This window comes from Sinohyriopsis cumingii, chromosome 5 (genome assembly GCF_028554795.1).
Source record: "Sinohyriopsis cumingii isolate HCF-2022 chromosome 5, ASM2855479v2, whole genome shotgun sequence".
NCBI lineage: Eukaryota > Metazoa > Mollusca > Bivalvia > Unionida > Unionidae > Sinohyriopsis > Sinohyriopsis cumingii.
The window spans coordinates 101764910-101786403 of record NC_142965.1 but is presented as its reverse complement, the minus strand read 5'-3'; the positions used below and the strand labels follow the sequence as shown (position 1 = coordinate 101786403).

At 35.5% G+C, this 21494-nt stretch overlaps 1 protein-coding gene across 1 annotated transcript in view; it reads right to left on the bottom strand.

Annotated features, from left to right (window-relative positions):
• The window catches only part of LOC149799891 (DNA replication licensing factor mcm7-like), a 59679-nt gene that overhangs the window by 5619 nt on the left and 32566 nt on the right, over positions 1-21494 (bottom strand). The window contains exons 5-14 of the mRNA XM_089959339.1: positions 21307-21487; positions 20884-21021; positions 19666-19770; positions 17944-18021; positions 14988-15201; positions 11706-11789; positions 10793-11004; positions 7386-7567; positions 6008-6091; positions 4586-4754 (exon numbers count right to left, since the gene is read on the bottom strand). Of these exons, the coding sequence (XP_089815465.1) occupies positions 4586-4754; positions 6008-6091; positions 7386-7567; positions 10793-11004; positions 11706-11789; positions 14988-15201; positions 17944-18021; positions 19666-19770; positions 20884-21021; positions 21307-21487 (1447 nt within the window). The remainder of the gene's footprint in view (positions 1-4585; positions 4755-6007; positions 6092-7385; positions 7568-10792; positions 11005-11705; positions 11790-14987; positions 15202-17943; positions 18022-19665; positions 19771-20883; positions 21022-21306; positions 21488-21494) is intronic.

Below are 21494 nucleotides of genomic sequence, written 5' to 3'. Positions count from 1 at the left end.
AACAAAATACTGGAAAAGAGTTGTAGAATTATTTTGCCTGATTAGAAAGTCTTCAAATCAAAATGATCTAACGATTCATTTCTTGTAGTACAAAACATGACAAGGGATAAACACAAGAAAAACAACACATAATCACAAATTATCACATTGTTAAATATCCTACTCTGATTAGAAAAATGAATAATATAGTAAATTATTAATATCAGTGATTCCCAACCTTTCTTGGTTTGAATCTGAGAGACTAGTTACTTAACACCGATGCCATGTTTAAAAATCCTTTGTTTGATACAACACTGTACGGCCGCAAATCGTGAAGGATGAAACTCGCAATGGCACGAGTGATAACTGTGGACCTTGGTGATGAAGATTAGTATTTAGTCTGTGCACCTAGCATAACAGCAATCTTTGGTTGTCGATCTGAAACAATACGTACACTTTTAGTGGGACCTTTGGCTGTTGCGTTAGAGGTTGTGTCACTCTGTTGCACAGTACTTATGGAAAGTAATGATCGATGGTGACGCCGTAAATGAGTCGAGAGGTTCATCGTACCGCCTGCATGCTTGATTTCAGTTTTGCACATATTACACACAGCGACATTTTTGTCAATTGTATTAGTGCTAAACTCCCTTTTTTGTGAAAAATTATTCCAAACAGAACTCTTTGCTCTTGGGTTCGTCACTAGCTCATACAGAGAAGCTGCCATTTTGGTAACTACGTTAAGACTAATAAAAGACATTGGTGTGCTCATAGCTAGTTATGGACTGGCTAATGTTGGTGAAGAAAATAAAACTGGTATACCGGTATTACTAAACTCCTATCACGATATACCGTTTCAGGCATTTTGTATCGCAATTTACCGGTAAATTGGTATATCGTTACACCCTTATATACTAGCATAAAAATGTGGTCCAACTGCAAGTATCGTTGCCATCTCGTAAACCACTAGCATATATACTTGCATAAAAATGTGGTCCAACTGCAAGTATCGTTGCCATCTCATAAACCACTAGCATATATACTTGCATAAAAATGTGGCCCAACTGCAAGTATCGTTGCCATCTCATAAACCACTACCATATATACTTGCATAAAAATGTGGTCCAACTGCAAGTATCGTTGCCATCTCATAAACCACTACCATCTATACAAGCATAAAAATGTGGTCCAACTGCAAGTATCGTTGCCATCTCATAAACCACTAGCATATATACCTTCATAAAAATGTGGTCCAACTGCAAGTATCGTTGCCATCTCATAAACTACTAGCATATATACTTGCATAAAAATGTGGTTCAACTGCAAGTATCGTTGCCATCTCAAAGACCACTACCATATATACTTGCATAAAAATGTGGTTCAACTGCAAGTATCGTTGCCATCTCATAAACCACTACCATCTATACGAGCATAAAAATGTGGTCCAACTGCAAGTATCGTTGCCATCTCATAAACCACTACCATATATACTTGCATAACAATGTGGTCCAACTGCAAGTATCGTTGCCATCTCATAAGCCACTAGCATATATACAAGCAGATAACAAAATACTGGTAAAGAGTTGTAGAATGATTTTGCCTGATTAGAAAGTCGTCAAATCAAAATGATCTAACGATTCATTTCTTGTAGTACAAAACATGACAAGGGATAAACACAAGAAAAACAACACATAATCACAAATTATCACATTGTTAAATATCCTACTTTGATTAGAAAAATGAATAATATAGTAAATTATTAATATCAGTGATTCCCAACCTTTCTTGGTTTGAATCTGAGAGACTAGTTACTTAACACCGATGCCATGTTTAAAAATCCTTTGTTTGATACAACACTGTACGGCCGCAAATGGTGAAGGATGAAACTAGCAATGGCACGAGTGATAACTGTGGACTTTGGTGATGAAGATTTGTATTTAGTCTGTGCACCTAGCATAACAGCAATCTTTGGTTGTCGATCTGAAACAATACGTACACTTTTAGTGGAACCTTTGGCTGTTGCGTTAGAGGTTGTGTCACTCTGTTGCACAGTACTTATGGAAAGTAATGATCGATGGTGACGCCGTAAATGAGTCGAGAGGTTCATCGTACCGCCTGCATGCTTGATTTCAGTTTTGCACATATTACACACAGTGACAGTTTTGTCAATTGTATTAGTGCTAAACTCCCTTTTTTGTGAAAAATTATTCCAAACAGAACTCTTTGCTCTTGGGTTCGTCACTAGCTCATACAGAGAAGCTGCCATTTTGGTAACTACGTTAAGACTAATAAAAGACATTGGTGTGCTCATAGCTAGTTATGGACTGGCTAATGTTGGTGAAGAAAATAAAACTGGTATACCGGTATTACTAAACTCGTATCACAATATACCGTTTCAGGCATTTTGTATCGCAATTTACCGGTAAATTGGTATATCGTTACACCCTTATATACTAGCATAAAAATGTGGTCCAACTGCAAGTATCGTTGCCATCTCATAAACCACTAGCATATATACTTGCATAAAAATGTGGTCCAACTGCAAGTATCGTTGCCATCTCATAAACCACTAGCATATATACTTGCATAAAAATGTGGCCCAACTGCAAGTATCGTTGCCATCTCATAAACCACTAGCATATATACTTGCATATAAATGTGGTCCAACTGCAAGTATTATTCCCATCTCATAAACCACTACCATATATACTTGCATAAAAATGTGGTCTAACTGCAAGTATCGTTGCCATCTCATAAACCACTACCATATATACTTGCATAAAAATGTGGTCCAACTGCAAGTATCATTGCCATCTCATAAACCACTAACAGATCAGGATTTATACTGTTTGTTCTGCTGATTAGTTCTAACAATTGTACAGATACAAATATGCTTGCATATCATGTGATAGTAAATGTGTGTCTATGTGGCCTGTACTTGGATCAGACTTGTATACAAGGGTATAGTATCTATACATGCCAACCACTGGAGATGCAAACATACAATAAAAGTGGACAAAAAGTGTAATCCAAGCAGAAAAAAAGAGTAATCTAAATATAATATGCTATAAATTCAGTGAGCATACGAATTTTTAAGTTTTAACAATTATTCAGTCATATCGCTTTGATGTCTGTAGTGTGGCAGTTTACAGTGTCTTCTAGCACTGCTGCATCATGCCGCAGACATGTAGCATGATGTCCCACCCAGTCACATTTTCCTAACACCAGGCCAACCAGTCCTAACACTAACCTCTCAATGCTGAGCACCTAGCGAGGCAGCTGTGAGTTTGTGCCATGTTTCTTCATGCATTATCAAGCAAATCAAAAATGTTTTCAAGTGGTATCTGCTGTCAATTCTGGTAATGAAAGAAGACTCATGACTTTGTCATTTTCATTGTCAAAGTATCTGAAACAGATGGGGTACAACTCTTTGACATCAATATTTCCATCTGAGGTAATACTGAACGGCTCATTATGCGAGAAAGCTTGCCAGTAGCTTCTCGTGGGTCGGTGGTTCTTTCTAGGGTTTTTCCAGGTTCTTCCTCCACCATTAATACTGGTCGCCATGTATAGCCTATCTTGTGCTGAAAAATGGCGTTAAACCCTACAACAACAACAACTGAACGGCTCAAATTTCACAGCTTCTACAATTTTAATTGAAGTGTCTTCAGCTAAATATAGAACAATAATAGATGTTTTTGTTCTTGCATATTTTTCTGCAATTTTGGAATCTGGAAATATCCTTAAGACAGAAGGACCAACATGGTCTGCTACCACTAGGGGGAGTCCATGTTCTATTAAGAACTCGTGAAATAACACCTCTGCATTTATAACACTAGTATCTGTACTTAAGTTCTGCTGTAAGAATGAAGTTAACTTAGTACTGAAATTACTGAGATGAGCTTCAGTGTGCATCTTTGCTGTCAAGTGTTTTTCCACATAAAATTTATGATGACCAATATTAAAGTCCCTTCCACAAAGTTAGCAATGGGCATAATGCTGCCAAGAATGAAACACTATATTATGTCATTCATGTATTCATCTTTGAATCTTTGAAGGATTCTAGAGTTTTCTTTTCCTGATCAATTGTGAAATTATTTGAAACATTTCTGCTCTAACACAAACACTTAACAGAATCCATTTGACTTTACTTCTGGCGCTAGATAACTAAATAATGTCTCTATCAAATACAAATCAGAACAATGAATCTGAGAGCAAAGATTCAGAAGTAGAAAACCAGTCTGTTTTCTTTGAAATATGTCATACAGCTGCTATAAATGGAATATAATGATGTTAGAAAAGTACATGTACATTGCAGGTCTACTGAACTCTTGTACATAATCTATTAAACATGACTTTTACACACTATAGACTGGTTCTCTTACAAGTTTCTTGTGAGTGACATTTTGGATTAAAAATACCAAAATATGCCAGTGGACAGTACAACTATCAAAATGCTGCCATTAATGAAAGAAGTGAATTCTGAGCCTGAAAAACAATGCAAGAAATGTGGTAATGACAGCTATGAAATCTTTCAACATAGTTCTATGCCCCTCTGGTTCTGGTCAGAAAATAGTTGAAAATGGATCATTAAAGGTCTTGCTCTCACCAGTGCTGTTGACAATCGCAATATAGCTAACAGGTTTCTAGCTGAAGTGAAGGTCATATCTTTGTTATTTCTAGCTTCTTTTCTCATCTCAACATAAGCTCCAGTTATGTACTCTGCAAGGGATTCTGGGACAACTGGGTTCTTTTTCTTGCACAAAGCTATGTATCGCCTGAAAATAAATTAAATCAAATCTTGATATGAATAAAACAAGCTAAAATGTCTGATCCAGGTCTTGAATTTAACATTATTTCTCTGGTAGTCATGGATGAGCAGGTTGAAGAATCTATCAGTCTACTGACTTTTTTCTAGTCAACAGATGAAGTTGGCTAAGACGGCCACAACAGTTCATGTCAACAGACAATTTTAATTGCAACATGAACCTTCAGTTACATCTCTGGTAATTACAGATCACTCTTTTAAATTGGGAATGACTACTCAGATTATTACTGGCCATGAGAACTACCAACATTACTAAAGATACAAAGTTTGATGATAAACATACTAACTCTGGGATAATGACTCCTGCCAATTTTGAGCCTATAATTTAATCCATGATTATGTGATGTTAAGTCAACAATTTCTAATTTGTATGATGGATATAATAAATAAGGTGTACTGCTGGAAATTTCCATGTTGCATTATAATAATCTCTATGTTTATCCTAGGATCACACCTCAATTACTATAAATAGCAACATACATAAATACAAAACAAGTCACCTTGCACAAGTTGGGTAACCAATGTTTGTCTGCCAGTCAACAAGGAAAATTGCAGGACATAAAACAAAATACAAATGAGCAAACTAAAGTCATACTGATTTTTTTTTAAATCTCTAAAAGCGATGGTTACAATTGGTTATGTGCCAATGATACCGGAATGCAATGTTTTGTTTTGAGCAACACATACCTAAAATTCAGCTTCCCAATTAACTTTAATTTAGACTACAAATAATTACCAATGGTCAGCCCTGCTAAGAAAATAAAATTCAGACTGCTCACATTTCTGCCTCACAAAATAAGTTAACAAGTGTAAAACATGGATGCTGCCAATAAATGTGAAGCAGGGATTACAGAACACATGTATTTTGCTGACAGTTCCTTTCATTTTAATGCCCTGTATTTTCTCAGTAGAATAGTCATCTGTCTACTTCTATGGATGGCACAATGTTAGCCACAATGACTACAGCCTGTCATCTTGTTATTGAAAGAATCAAAACTTCCAAGGGTGGCAGGATGTTAAACGCAATGGCTGTAACCTGGAATTTTGTTAAAACAGTCAAAATTTCTGTGGGTGGCAGGATGTTAAACACAATGGCTGTAGCCTGTAATTTTATTACTGAAATAGCCAAAACTTCTATGGGTGGCAGGATGTTAAACACAATGGCTGTAGGTCATCATTTTGTTATTGAAAACAATACATTACCTCATCAGTTTCATATCCAGGGGTTTGAAGTGGGTGGGTGGCTGGACATTGTGTTGATGGACATATGTAATGTGCTGAGCCAACCTGCAAAAAAATTACCAAGTTAAACACAAGATCCTACATAAACATGAACACTGTTAATACATCTTTTATTATATATTTTTAATTAATGTTATTGCGTCTAGTTTTTAATCATATAAAAATGGGGATAGATAATGCATTGCAAGTGAAAATCATACTCCCAACCAGGAGGTCTATATTACCACAACATAATATGTAGCAATTCAAATGATAAAAACGTAGCAAAGCTAGTATTTATTGAAAAAGAGTGTTTGGGCTAATAAAAGTCAAAATGGAACAGCTGACATGTTAAAAATATTACCATTAAAGAACGATTCCATCTGAGAAATGCTAAGTTAATGTACAACGTATGCAATAAATTACTGTCTATTTACACTCGTTATTAGAGTATAGGCTACCTTGTAACACTCCCCATTTAAGATCCATGTCTACCAAAACTATAAAATTCCCAAACCAAATAAGGAATTCTTCAAAAGTAGTTTCCATGCTCAGGCACTTTGCACTGGAATAGAATTCCAGTAGAGACTAAAAAGTTCCACTCTTTCCTTCTTCCAAACTCAATATATCCAGTGCCTTCAGAGATGTAGTTAAAACGAGAATGAAAACAACTGTATTAGCCTTCATGAATGCCTCTACGCATCATCAAATATACTAACCATATATCTGATACTAATTGCATATTGCATGTGTACTATGTGGTGCGTGTGTGATTTGGAATTTTAACATAGCTTTAAATATTTTCCAGTCATATTGCTAAGATGTCTGCAGTGTGGCACTTCAAAGTGATACATCATGTGCAGACATGAAGCATGATGTCCCACCCAGTCACATTATCCTGACACCAGGCCGACCAGTCCTAACACTAACCTCTTAATGCTGAGCACCAAGCAAGGCAGCTGCTAGTAGGATTTTAAAAGTCTTTGATATGACATGGCCACGGTATGAACCTATGACCTCCTGCATCCAAGGCAGATGCTCTAACCACTTAAGCCACTGGAACAGTGTGACTATAAAGTTTCATATGTGTGAATGAGACTCCACGTAATAGAGAGTAAGGAAAGAACAAAAATGTAATGTTGTATATGCATGCTGCTAGATATGCACGTGTTTGTGCATGTGCGTGTCTGTATATAGGTGTGTTGATTTGTAGCCTCAAGGCAGATTAAAATTTTCCCCATTTGTGTGACATGTTTTGTAAAAATCTGCATCAGTGTCTTGAAAAATGATTATTTTCACCCCTAAAAGAAAAATGGAATCCCTCCTTTCTAAGTTGATATAAATGGATTGATCGGGATACCTCAGATCATTCTCCCGGTCCGGTTTGTCTTGAATAAGCCATAGCAGATCAAATCTGGATAGCAGCGCAGCTGGGAGCTGAATATTCTGCTCAACTGACTTCTTGGGATTGTATCGGCCATAAGCAGGGTTGGCGGCAGCCAAGATGGACACACGAGCATTTAAACTGGTCATAATACCGGCCTGTAAAAGAACGAAGTTCACCGATTAAGAATCAAGGTATCATTTTCCCATCCGAATACCTGAACTTCTTCATCCAGCTCAAATTGCAGCAATAAAAATTGCAAAATTAAAAGTGATTTTCAGATAAAAAGACTCAACGTGCAAATGGCTTTTAAAAAACATGCCAGTTTTTGGTGTAATATGCAAGTGATGCTGCATATATGGATGCTGGATAAACAAGAAATTTGATGAAAACTGATTATACAGTGTGATTTGCAAAGCCTGCATCAACTTTATACACTACGTCAAGGTCAAACTGGGCCTGGAAAAATAATTACTTTTTTCATAAGACATCTTTCTTTTTTCTCTCATATGAAATCTATTTTTTTCCTTCACGGAAAAAGCTTTTATTTAATACTTTAACTCTGTGTAAAAATATTCAAATAAACTCACTCATCTTTTCCAGCCTTGGACACAACCTTTTGATACTTGTGTTAGTCTTGCTTTCTTTGCAATCACAAAAAAAGATTTCTTTAGCTCTTCTTTTTGTAACTACTGATTTTGTGGGCTTAATATTCAATTATTTCTTTTTATTCTCAACAGAGTCGGGTTATTTTTCCTCTATTTAAGCAACAGACTCTCATATTGCATTTCAAAACAAGACTATGGATGTTTTGCACACCAGTAGAGCACTAAGTGCTGGGTTACAGAGCCTGGATCTGAATTCAGTTTTATTTTTGTTAACAATACTGAACAATCTCTCACAGTCAGCATTAGAATGGTAAGGAACTAATATTCCTTTCATAACTTGACAAAAAAGAAGAGAAAACTTATGTCTTCCAGTTATTGGATCTTTTAGCTGGGAAATAGATGAAAAAAAATCAACTCTGTCCACATGAAGTACATTGTCAGGTAGAGTGCCAACTTGATACTTCAAGAGTTCTCCTTCTAATTTATTAGCAGCCTTTCCTGCAGCATGGTGCATCATATAACAGAGACAACCTGATATGAACAATGATGGAAACATTTTTCAAAATACAGAATGCAACTCCTTTATGAATTCAGTCATCACTGATGAAGTATCAGCTGAAAACACATACAGTTCTGCTAACTAATATTTATTCAAAGTATTATCAAGCAAATAAAAAAATGTTTTTTCCAGTGGAATCTATTGTTAATTCTGGCAATGAAAGAAGAGCACTCTGACTTTGCCCTTTTTATTGTCAAAGTGTCTTACACAGACTGGGTACAATGTTTTGTCATCATAATCCCTACCCCCGTCTGTTGCAATACTAAATGGCCCAATTTTCATGGCTTCTACAATTTTAAGTGAAGTTATCTTCTGCTAAACACCTAACAATATTGGATGATTGTTCTTGCACATGCATATTTTCTGCAATTTTGGAATCAGGAAACATCTGTTTGAACAAAGGACCAATGTAGTTTTCTACCGCTAGGGGTAGTCCATGTTCTATTAAGAACTCGATCCCTAATGCCTCTGCATTTATAAAATTTGTGTCCACAATTTAGTTCTGCTGTAAAAAAAGTTACCTTAATAATGAAGTTAGTAAAACGAGATAATTCAAGGTTTCTTTGTTTTACCAAGCTGCCTTAAAATGGAACACTGTATTGTGTAATTCATGTATTCATTTCTGAATCGATTTTTCGTCTTTTCCTAATCCATCTGTGAAATTATTTGAAAAGCATTTTTGCTCTAACACACGCATCAACTAGAATAAATCTGACTTTTAGCACCAAATACCGACAGACTGGTTTGGTACCAGATATGAACTTGAACAAAGAATTTGCGAGCAAAGATTACAAGTCAGAAAACTGGTCTTCTGTTCTCTCGTCACTAAGCCATACAGCTGCTATATATAGAAACCTAGGTCAAAAGTTTGAAAGTAGAACCAGCATGTTTCTTGGAAATAGGGCAGCTGCTATAAATAGAACAAACTACTGTTATGAAAGTGCATGCAAGTCTATAGACAAGTGTACTGTACTATTATGTCATAGTTACATAGAAGCCATCTTTTCTACAATATGGTCTGTGGGAATTAGGGATGTTAATAAAAATGAGAAAACAAATTATACATTTTTTTTGGGAGGGGGATCTACCGAAAACGCGTAATCCAAATACATTTACTCGTAATTTGGTGAGAGAAAAAAGCATAATTATGCCAAAAGCATAATGGTTGGCATGTATGCATATCTGATGTTTTCTACCAAGATATAGATTTCTATATTCAGTCTCCAAGATTTGGATTTAACATCATTCATGAAATTCATGGATGATTCTACTTGTGGGTCATAAAAACAAACCTGGCATCTGGCTATTATCATCATTTCCCCACCAGTGATATAAATGTCATCTCTCCTTAAATTCTGGAAGGGAATCTGTTTGGGAACTTCTAACTTCCAATTCACTGTGGGTCCAACTTTTGTTTTTAACATGTCAGATGACTGAGTTGGCAATAGCAGTTCAAATCTTTCTGGCAAAGATCACAAAATGCTAGCCCTCCGGCATTCAGTTTTATGGTAAACATACAAACATTTCAATCAAATGTGCATTTAAGCCATTTCCATTTCAGCACATTTGTCAGAACTTTATCAAAGCTTTTGTATTATTAATTCAAGACACTATGTTCAGCATGCTTATTTCCATTGTTTTGCTACGTGAAGACTCATTGGATGAGTAGAAATTACTGACCAATCAGAAAGTCCTTTACAATGATCAACTGCTAAATAATATAATGAACGAATACTATTACAAGGATCATCTTTGTACAGCTTAATTATTGCAGAATGTGGCTGGATAGACCTTTTTTTTTACAACTGGATTGGAGATCATTGAGGAAAAGAAAAAGACCAAATCAAGGAAACACGGATTCAAAGAAAAGAGAAAAGATGGATTCCATTTTAAAGGAGAAAAATAATTCTGACTTTTACAAATGACCAACATGACATCAGATTTTTGTACTAAAAATATTTTTACAAATTTTAAATGGGGGGGTCAATTTTTTATATCAAATAAATTTGCTTGAGCTTACAGTACTGTTTAAAATACATGTAAACTTATAATATAACTAGTCTTATCCACATGATTGAGATGGTCTGTTGTTCCATAACTTGTTTAAAATATAAGCAAACTTGTAACATAACCAGTCTAATCTTTGTGATTGAGATGGTCTGTTGTTCCATAACTTGTTTAAAATACAAGCAAACTTGTAATATAACCAGTCTTACCTTTGCGATTGAGATGGTCTGTTGTTCCATAACTTCATGTATAGCTGTCCTGTCACCTTCCATCATTTTGTCAAATTCATCTATACAGCATACACCCTGATCAGCCAGAACAAGTGCTCCACCCTCCAACATCATCTCACCTGTAACGGGATCCTTCATCACAGCTGCTGTCAAACCAACTCCTGAAGACCCTCGACCAGTTGTGTACTGACCTGTCAATAAATGAAACAGTTCTGACAACACTGGAAGAACAACTGTGTACTCTTTTATCAAATAAAATAAAACAATGAAATTTATCATGACCTCAAACCTGTCTCAAATAAAATGAAAGCTAATTACACAAAGACTTTACATCTGTCTTACTTGCTATTTCCAGTTTCCATTATAATCACCGCTGACCCACCAAGAGTGGAACACATGATTCCACACCTGTTGTGCACATTCAAGCCACGATGGTTATGCCTAGATTAATCAGTCCCTATTGTACCAGTGGTAAGGAGATACACGATACAATGGTGTAGTCTCTAGCCTTGAAAGGGGTAGATAAATCAATGCCTACTCTAAATATGGCAAGAGCTGCATAACAATATTGTACATACAAAGAATTACATAATACAATGCAGCATTGTCCATAGCCTGTTTGAGGAGGGCAGATTATTCAGTACCTATTAAAACAATGGCAAGAAGTTAAACAACAAAGTACAATATTGCCATATCACAATACAGTGCTGTCCATAGCCATTTTCACAAACACAGCATGCTAACATTTCCAAGAAAATTACATTTTAACAGCAACCTAGCTGTTCAACACATTCAAGCTAAAACAGCACACATTTATGTTGCCATGATATGAACTAGCAAAACAAAATTGGGATAAAAGTTGTATACTATTTCTTCAAAGACTGATACTCACTGCGTGGTGCCAGTCTGTCAATGTAGGACAACAGCTGACTTTTGGCCACACCAGGGTCTCCCATCAGGCAAATGTTGATGTTTCCTTCAAAACAAAAAAGTCAGAATGAATGGTTCATAGACAGGACACAATCAGTAAACAGCTCCTCTAAGGGACTGATGCTCTACCAGTTGAAAAGAATTTCCAGGAATTCAAGAGGAGTCCTTCCTTTCAACTGCCAAATGTTGAAGGCATCTCAGATTTTCTTGAACAATAACATTTTCAAAATTAGCCAATGTAGCAAACAAACTGTATGCAAGATCAGCACCATTTTCATTTACAACAAACTGGAGACAATTAGAAGTCTTGTTGAAAAACTTGTACTGTTCTGACCATTGTACACATAAACCTCTCAGCAGGGAGGTAAAGCTCATTTCAGTATTTGAAGTTTATTTACATGCAGTATACCATGTGTGACCAGAAGTAATTCAGAAAGGATTAAAGACATCGATAGATTATGGTTGGATTACAAAAAAGCTCAATTGAAGACATGAATAGATTATGATCGGATTAATAAAAAGCTCAATCGGCATAAAACAATTAACATCACAATGGTTCTCTCTACAGGGTGGGTTCTGCTTCTGTGCTTAAAGTTGTTGATATGGCTTGAAGTCTATAGTAAGTGTGAACAAAAGTAATTACTAAAGAGATCATGTGGCAAAAAAACAGGGTCTTTTTGGCTCAGGTGTTTAAAGTTTGTTGTGATTTCTAAGCCTGCTAAATACCTTTGCTAAAATGCCAAACTAATCAAATGAACTATGTGAAATTCAATGATGGACAGCAACAGAAAATGGTTGGAATCAAGTTCAAAGGACATAGACACATATTCTGCCATTCCTTCCCATAAAGCCAATTTTAAAATCTGCTCATGTGCAAGAATGACATTCAGCATCATAAAGCATATTAAACACAACAATGAATAAGCAATCACTGAAAACCCAGTTTGCAGAATCGGCACCAAATGTGGATAATAAAGGTATACATGTCAAGACACACTTATCCAACTTTATAGCCAAACATAATCACCCATTTATTGTAGATCATTTGTCAGATCTAATCAAAATAATGTACGCTGACATGGAAATTGGAGAGAAGTTTTTGTACAACAAAAAGTAATCACCTAGTGACCCACACTTGGGGTCCTTTTTGGGTTAAGAAAGTCACAAACATGCTGCAATGAAAAATTTGCCATTCTCAATTTCTCCCCATTTTGATCAAATTTTACAAATCTTCCTAACTGCCCATAGCTGACTTCATTCAGCACCAACTAGATATCAAAATTATTCTGGTGAAAATCCCATGACAATATAGACTTTCTATTTAGAAAGAATAGAAAAACAAGAATTCTACGATGGCTGCTGTGGTGGCCATAATGGTGGTTAGAAACCATTTTCATTTATTATTAGCTATTCATATTGGAGAACACAAGACAATTTTCATTTAGAACCAATTTCATGTCATATGAAGTCTTTTAGTGAAACCCGAATGTTAATAGGAATATTTGCTCAAAAAGAGAAGCAATAATAAGATATTCAAGATGGCTGCTGTGGAGGCCATGTTGGATATCAGATCAGCACCATTTTCATTTAGGACCAATCTGATATCATATGAAGTCTTTTAATGAAAGACCCATGCTGACATCACCATCCATTCAGGAGTAGCTACCACATGACTTTTAAGATGGCTACAGTGGTGACAATATTGGATGTCTGAACATTTTTATTTATGGTCAACTAGAAATCACAATAATTTTGGTGAAAATTTCATATCAATATGACTTTCAATGGCAGCAATATTGAATGTCTGAGTAGCATAATTTCCATTTAGAGTCAAACAGAACATCAACAGAATGTATGTCAAGTTTCATGGCAATCCTCCAAATAGTTTAGAAGTGCTGATAACAAACTTACAATAATGAACAGATGACATACCATCCCATATGTTCTCCCTATCTATTACCAGTAGAGCCAAATATGATGCCTTAAAAATGTGATTTGCAAAGTATTATTTGTGAAGGAAAAAGTATTTATCTGAGCTTCAGATATTTTACCAGAGGGGTAAGTATGACGCCATGCATAATTTCCCAGATTGGGAAAGCAGTTGGTCAAAGTGGAAAATGTTGCAAGCTAGATAGAATGCAAATCAAAGAAGCCATTTGGATATAAAATATATTTCCTAATATGAGCAAATAAAATTTACTAATGGTTTCAATCATGGGAATCTATTGTTGGGTAAATTATTTAAAACAATCTGCAGGTCAGTCGTTTCTGTATTGTGCAGAACATTTTAAATGTCATTTGGTACACAACTCGGGACATCATTGCATGACCATCTTTCCCTATTCTTAGATAAGTCACTAATTAAGTGCTCATTACATGTATTATGAAACCACATAGCATCATCCTTCACAGCTGATTTTAATGAGCTGTTTTGTACTTGATCAATTTATTATCTGGCATTAGAAACAGCAACTGTTTTTGGCAGTGTCAAATTTATTTCAATAAAAATGGATCTTTCAAAACCATATTGGAGGTCAAAATAAATATTTAATATGCACACAGGGTCTCTCCAAATGGCAAGAATCCACTTATTGCACTTAATTATCATTTCTTTTTAGATGTTTAACCTAACAGAAGATAAGTTTCACATGACCAATGACAGCAATAGAAATACTGATTTCAATAGTGGGCCAATAAAAAATTATCACAACAGACTGATACAATGCCTTTTTTTGCAATTTGCTTGAAACATGTCTTTTTTGTGGAAACATTATGCAAACAGAGTATTTCTTTTTTTTAAATTATAATGTAGCTTTAACAATTTTAGTCATATCACAACATCTGCGGTGTCGCAGTTTATAGTGAAGCATCATGCCACAGACATTTAGCATCATGACCCACCCAGTCACAATATCCTGACACCAGGTCAACCAGTCCTAACACTAAACTCTTAACGCAGAGCGCCATGTAACGGCAGCTGCTAATACCATTATTATAAGTCTTTGGTATGACTCAGCTGGGGTTCAAACCCATGACCTTCTGCATCTGAGGCAGACACTAACCACTAAGCCAATGGAGCGGTTATGAGATCAGTTTATAAGTCTTTGATATGTCTTGGCCAGTGTTTTAACCTCAAGCCTCATGCATCCCATTATGCAAAAAAAAAAGCGATATAAATAAAAAAATATTTTAAATGGCTGGAGATCGCATTAAAATATACTTAAATCTTATTAAATTAACATACCTCGAATTTTCATCCCTTGTGGAGATTTGTCCACTCCACCAACCAACAAAAGCAGCAAGGCTTTCTTCACATCTTCATGCCCATAAATTTCAGGAGCAATGCTGCTTGCCAGTTTGTCATAAAAATCATCTTCTGCCACCTGTTTGATCTCATCTTCTGTCAATTCCTCAGCTCCCAGTTCATCATCCTCAGTCTTGTTCATTTTCACCACTCTCTGAAAACAAGCCAAGTCATTAAACAACATATGTAAAATTGTCAACTTCTCATCACTTTTAACAATAGGGCCCCCTTTTATACATTATAGGCCTAATTAAATCATTAACATAATCATATTAACATTAAAAAAAAAAAACATTTTCAGATGCTTTCATTACCTGTTGCAGAGATTAAAGTGATTTTTTTTTCAAAAGCAGTTTTCCTTCACTTAGCGTTATTGTGTGCTTAAGAAACTACAAAGATCAACATCAATAAAATTAATGAATATCAAGCTCAGGTAGACTTACCAAGAGCACGTTGTCCCAAAAAGTTTTTATGAATTGTAGCCCACATATTCCATATTTTGAAAAGTTTGTTTTTATTTACTGTTAGAAATTTTATTCTAAAGAAATTTTTGTATACATTCTATTACACTTCACAGTTGAACTGTTTACACATCTAGATACTGCAGCATCACATGAACGGTTGAGGACTAAATTTGATTGGTTCTAGAATAAGCACTCTGTCATAGTGTTAACCTTGCATTCATCAAGTTATACAAATGCTTATTTAAAATATGTGCAATGAAAATATTCCACCATGACTCCAATTCTGAAGACAGCATCACCAAATTGGTATGCACCACACCTTCTAGTGATGATGTACAAATGTACAAAGTTTCACGCCCAAATATCAGCTTTAATAAGTACAAGGGCTGTTCCAGTAAAACATACATGGTAACCAGGGAAGGCACTTTTAATGTGGGATACTCACACATAGATGCAATTTGGAATTTTCTTTTCATTTGTATATGAACTCTCAAATCAATGTACCCTGGCATATATTTGTGAAAAACTTCCTTCCCTGGGTACTATGTGTGTTTAAATGGGGTACCATGTATGTTTAAAAGGAACAGCCCTAAATCAGAAGGGAAAATGTGATCAAAATGTAAATTATTGGGCCATAACCAAGATAGCCCCTCCCCCCCCCAAACACCTTCTATTGATGCTGTATATGCTTACATTGATCTTAATTTTAAAGTTGTCAGGTAGAAAGGAAAGTGCAATGGAAAACAAAAAATACCGAGCTGTGACCTTCATCTTAAGATAGCATCACACACACACACACACAGAGGACAAGAAACACTTTCTAAAGATCATGTACAAGTATAGCAAGTTTCATTCCATAATTTCAAACAGCTTTACTGTAACAGAACAGAAGGGAAAGTGACAGGTGGAAGGGCAGCAAGACAGAAACAAGAATAAATATGTCACTTTTCTTCAAAATAGTGGGCTATAATTTTCTGCAATAAAACAGAATGGTCTTGAGATGTTTCTTAATCAACAACTCTAATTTATTTCTTCACCATGCTAACACCCTTAAGGTGCTCACTGACCTGCAATCATCTCATGATACAGAATTCTAAGACAATGTTAATGCACATGTAAGTACCACCCTCAAATCATCTTCCAATTTGAGATATGTACCACTGCTGGCACCATTCAACACAAACAAATGTACACAACATGCATTTGAGCATGCAAGGAATTCCGAACCACAGTCTATGGCATGCAATCAGAGCAACCCACAAAACTGAAAATATTTCAAAAATATTTCAAATCTATGGGGGAGGTGGAGGGGAAGGAAGCCACAAAAGGAAGATGGTTGCTCTGGCATTTTTAGGTGGGTAAATTATCAAGCAACCAGCACTTCGGGAATGCATCTTATTACTGGGAATCATGCTAATTTCCTTCACAAAGTGCCCAAAAGTTACTTTATGCATGAAAATCACACATATCTACAAGCCCTACCAGTGTTTACATAATTAAATCTCCCCTATATTTAACTGTGAGAACGTCCCCTCCCCCCACAATTTCTAGTTCTAGAAAAGTCACTGCTACAACTTCTGTTCATCTTTCCAGCTTAAAATAATTTTAATAAACTTTATTACGTCTTCTACATCAGGTCAACATAGGTCAGGGGAACATCGTACAATCTACCTTACGAAAAGGAAACCTTGTAATGGAAAGACAAAAATAAACCTCTAATCAAAATAATTAACCTTGGCATACAGACAAATCTGCAACCACCTACATATAGTATATAACAAACAACATATATCAAGTCTAATGAAGATACAATACATAATGGACTGGTTGTTATGTTGTTATGGGTTTAATGCCATTTCTCAGCACAAGACAGTCATACATGGTGGCCAGTATAACCAGTTGAGGAAGAACCTGGGAAAACACCAGAAAGAACCACTGACCCATGTGAAGCTATTGGCAACCTTTCTCACATGCCTACCTATGCTAACCCTGAGACTCTAACCCCTTGCAGACGGAAGTGAGATGGCAGTGATCTGTAATGAGGGCTTTAGACTACTCATACACTCGGGACCCCATATAATGGACTGGCATATCGAGTCTAATTTAGAACAGTATGGACTGGGATATCAGTATATAATAGACAAGATATAAGATCAGGTCTAATATAGATATAGTATGTCATGGGCAGGTATTTCAAGTAGACTATAGTAAAAGACTTTCAATCTGTTGAGTTTATCATTAATTCTGTTCAAGTGTAAAGTAATTTAACATTTCGATTAATCTAGACATTCTTTCACTCAGATCTTAGTACACAGTACCGACAGACAGACATATGAACAAGCATGCACAGACGCTAATGACTAATGTCGAGCTTCAGCCAAGATGAGCCTAACAGAAATAACCTCTTTATGAACGATACTATTTTTACTCACATGTGCTTCTAAAAATGTCTCCGACAACAGTCCTTGCTGAATCTGACTGAACCCTGCCTTCATCATTGGCAAAAATATCTAAATTCAAGTTAAGGTCTTTAAAAAATAAACAGGTCTACAAGGCATAGAAAGAAAAAAAAGATAATTTCAAAGTCAAACAAAGGCCTTAGCTCTCTGAAATTTTGACAAGAAAGATGACAATATTCTGAATTATTTATTAGCTTCTTTCCGGTGTCCACAACAAATCCCACTTTTCTGAACCTAACCCCTTGCCTACCCCTCTACAACAAAATGCACCATAAACAATACAGAATATACCCACCTTGTAGTAAATAACATCATTTATAACTTTTCATGTAAAACACTCCACATAAGTAGGAGACTTTAACACATTAAATCTAAAATCAACAGGTAGTTTCTTTATAATAAATGCAAAACACCCACAACCTAACACCATTTAATATGTGAGCATTCATGGAAAATACTAGAGCATGAAAATCAAATTAAAAATTAAGGCCATAATCATTACCGTATACAAACAATTTTAAGTATTAGGTTAGGATCGTATAATAAATGTATCTGAAGATAAATAATGTTGCAGTTGATGCTATTTATGTACACTGTCAGCTTTTTTAAAGATGCCCACAAATAAAATGTACCTTTAAAGTTAACAATGTATTCAGATTTTTCCAATCAGTTTTAAACTCATAAATTGCACCTCAAGCCTCATCTATTTCACACAAACAGCTTATTACACTTATATTTGATTTTAAAAAATTGATATCACTCAGATGATTAGCTTGAAATCTGTCAGTTTATGAAATCATTTTCAAAAACCCTGAAACTGGAAAGGAAAGAAAGAAAGAAAAGCCTGGAGCACACAACTTCAACAATGTCTATTAATGAGTGGCATTTCATCTTCTTTCCCAGACCATACTGATAGAATCAACTTATAGGTTTAAAAAGAATAAAGGACAAGTCATTTATGTAATCAGCATTGTCTCCCAAACCTGGAATAGAGACTGCAGACTAAACCCATGTTTACAATTTGGAAATTGTTCATAAGCCCACCAGCACAAACCTACACATTTACTTTGGCATTTAAGTTAATCTGTGCAGTCAGCATGAATTTTTAGGTCCGTCCTTACATCCCAATGACTCTGCCCCTGAAATCATAGCCTGGAAACCATGGCGATTATCCACACAGTGATGACTTGGTGATTAAGACAATGGGCTAGCAACCCTAAGATGGCTAAGTGTATTGATTTGATTCACACCATCTTAACAGCCTGGATCCTCATTAATCACCTTGGATCTCACCATGAGTTCTTAATGATACAACCTTACACAGTGTTTACAAGCCAATATGATACAACCTTACAGTGTTTACAAGCCAATATGATGCAAGGCCTCCTCATGAATGTTGCTCATAAATCAACTCTTCCGAGATCATACTGATTGCATACTACAAGCTCAACCAATCCAATACAAGATGACTTCTTATGCATGTTGTTCATTTCCAAACTCATCTGAGGTCTCAATGACACAAGCTTTAATATGTGCACAAGAAACCATGCAAACTGTTGACTGTGTGTTATGGTATATGCATGTCCTGCATGAAAATGGAATTGCCATCTCCTGTCAATAGTTTTATATCATAGACTTTGATATATATATGCAAAGAAGCAGACTTGTTATTAATTATCAATGAGCTAAGGATACTCCAGTAATGCTGACATGATCCCCTGGCTGGGCCTCTCTTGTAGTCTCTCCTCGGCAGACTATAGTCATACTACGTGGAATATTCCCAACTGGAACCTGGTCACTCTACATAATACAGAATATCGTCATATTACATAGAATATTCCTGACTGAAACCTGATAAATTCTATATGGGAACATTCCTACCTGGAACCTAGTTGCTCTGCAAGATGTTAACATAGTCATATTATGTGGATTATTCATGACAAGAACCTGGTCTCCTGCAAGATACAGAATCCATCATGTTATGGAGAATACCCTTGACTGGAACCTAGTCACTCTGCAAGAATATACAATTCCTTAATGGGCAAGACAAGAACGAAAAGCTTTCTTCACCTTGGACAAAACTTTACGATCAAGATTTTTCTTTGTCATAAGCGAGACCTCCCTATAAATATGAAAACTGACCCACCAACTAAATTTCAATTGTTGCCACAACAGAATAAAGTAACTTAAAAGTTTAACATAGTCGCTTAGAAAATATATGGTTATACTTGAACAATTTCTTTCTTGCTTTCTCTCAAACTTACTGGCATATTTAATATCCATGCATTATTTTAAGTTCCATTACATTTATATTCTTACGTTTAATTTTGCACGATATACAAAAACTATAACAATGAGAGATGTACTGTGTAATCAATAGCTCTTCTTATCAAGAAAATACATTAACATATCTTATCTAGAAAACACATTAACATATCTTGAAAACACATTAACATATCTTATCTAGGAAACACATAACATATCTTATCTAGCAAACACATTAACATATCTTATCTAGCAAACACATTAACTTATCTTATCTAGAAAACACATTAACATATCTTATCTAACACACACATTAACATTTGTACCAGAGATGTAAGCAATAAAGTTGTTTGGCTCCCATCCCTACTTAAGGGAGAAAAAAATTAAACATGAAACAAGTATTTGGAGGATTGTTTTTAACTTGTGGACTAGTTCTAACCTCGTAAAGCTCATTATTGATAATTTTGTTGCAATCTAATTTTAGTCACTAGTTTTACATTTTCTTCCTGCTTTATAGCAAAATTAGTACTGTGAACAGTAGCAGAAAAAACAAATGTATCTGTTTATTCACAGCAGAATCATCTGTGTACAACTGCATATATATATATATATATATATATATATACACACACACTCATTCAAACTCACATGTTCTTGTATTTTAACCTCCTGGAATTTGATAAACTTCGATCCTCGTGACTGCAGGTACAATCTACCACCAGAGCGATTTGTTGTACAATCCTGGCTGGGACACATGATAAGCGGCATAAATGTAGGAGATGAAATCTGAAATACATCAATGAATAAAATTCCATTTACTCCCATTTAAAAAATGTTCACTGATTTTGAGGATGAATGAAATTTTATTAAAATCTCTTTAGGCTTTAATGTGGTTTCCTAATGAACGCAAGTAACACTGTTTAAAAAATCTGCATGAAAAATCATAGAAGAAACATTTTGTATCATAAGAATGAAGTAACAGGAGACTGACTCAGTGTTGCGTTATCTAAAAGCTTGATTACCTGCTTATGTGTTAAATTCGCAGTTACGTGCAACTGGAGAGTGACTTACTGGCTGGTAGGTTTCATTGCCACAAGTGTCACAGGTGTATGTGGCAACCATCATCATGGGTTTAACTTCTGTTGCTCTGGTAACAATGCCCTTGACACAAACCAGCTTTCCTATGGAATCAGCCTTGACTTCTCTAATAGCAACATGTTTCTGGTGACTTTTGGCCTTGAAATAGACTTCACTGAAAA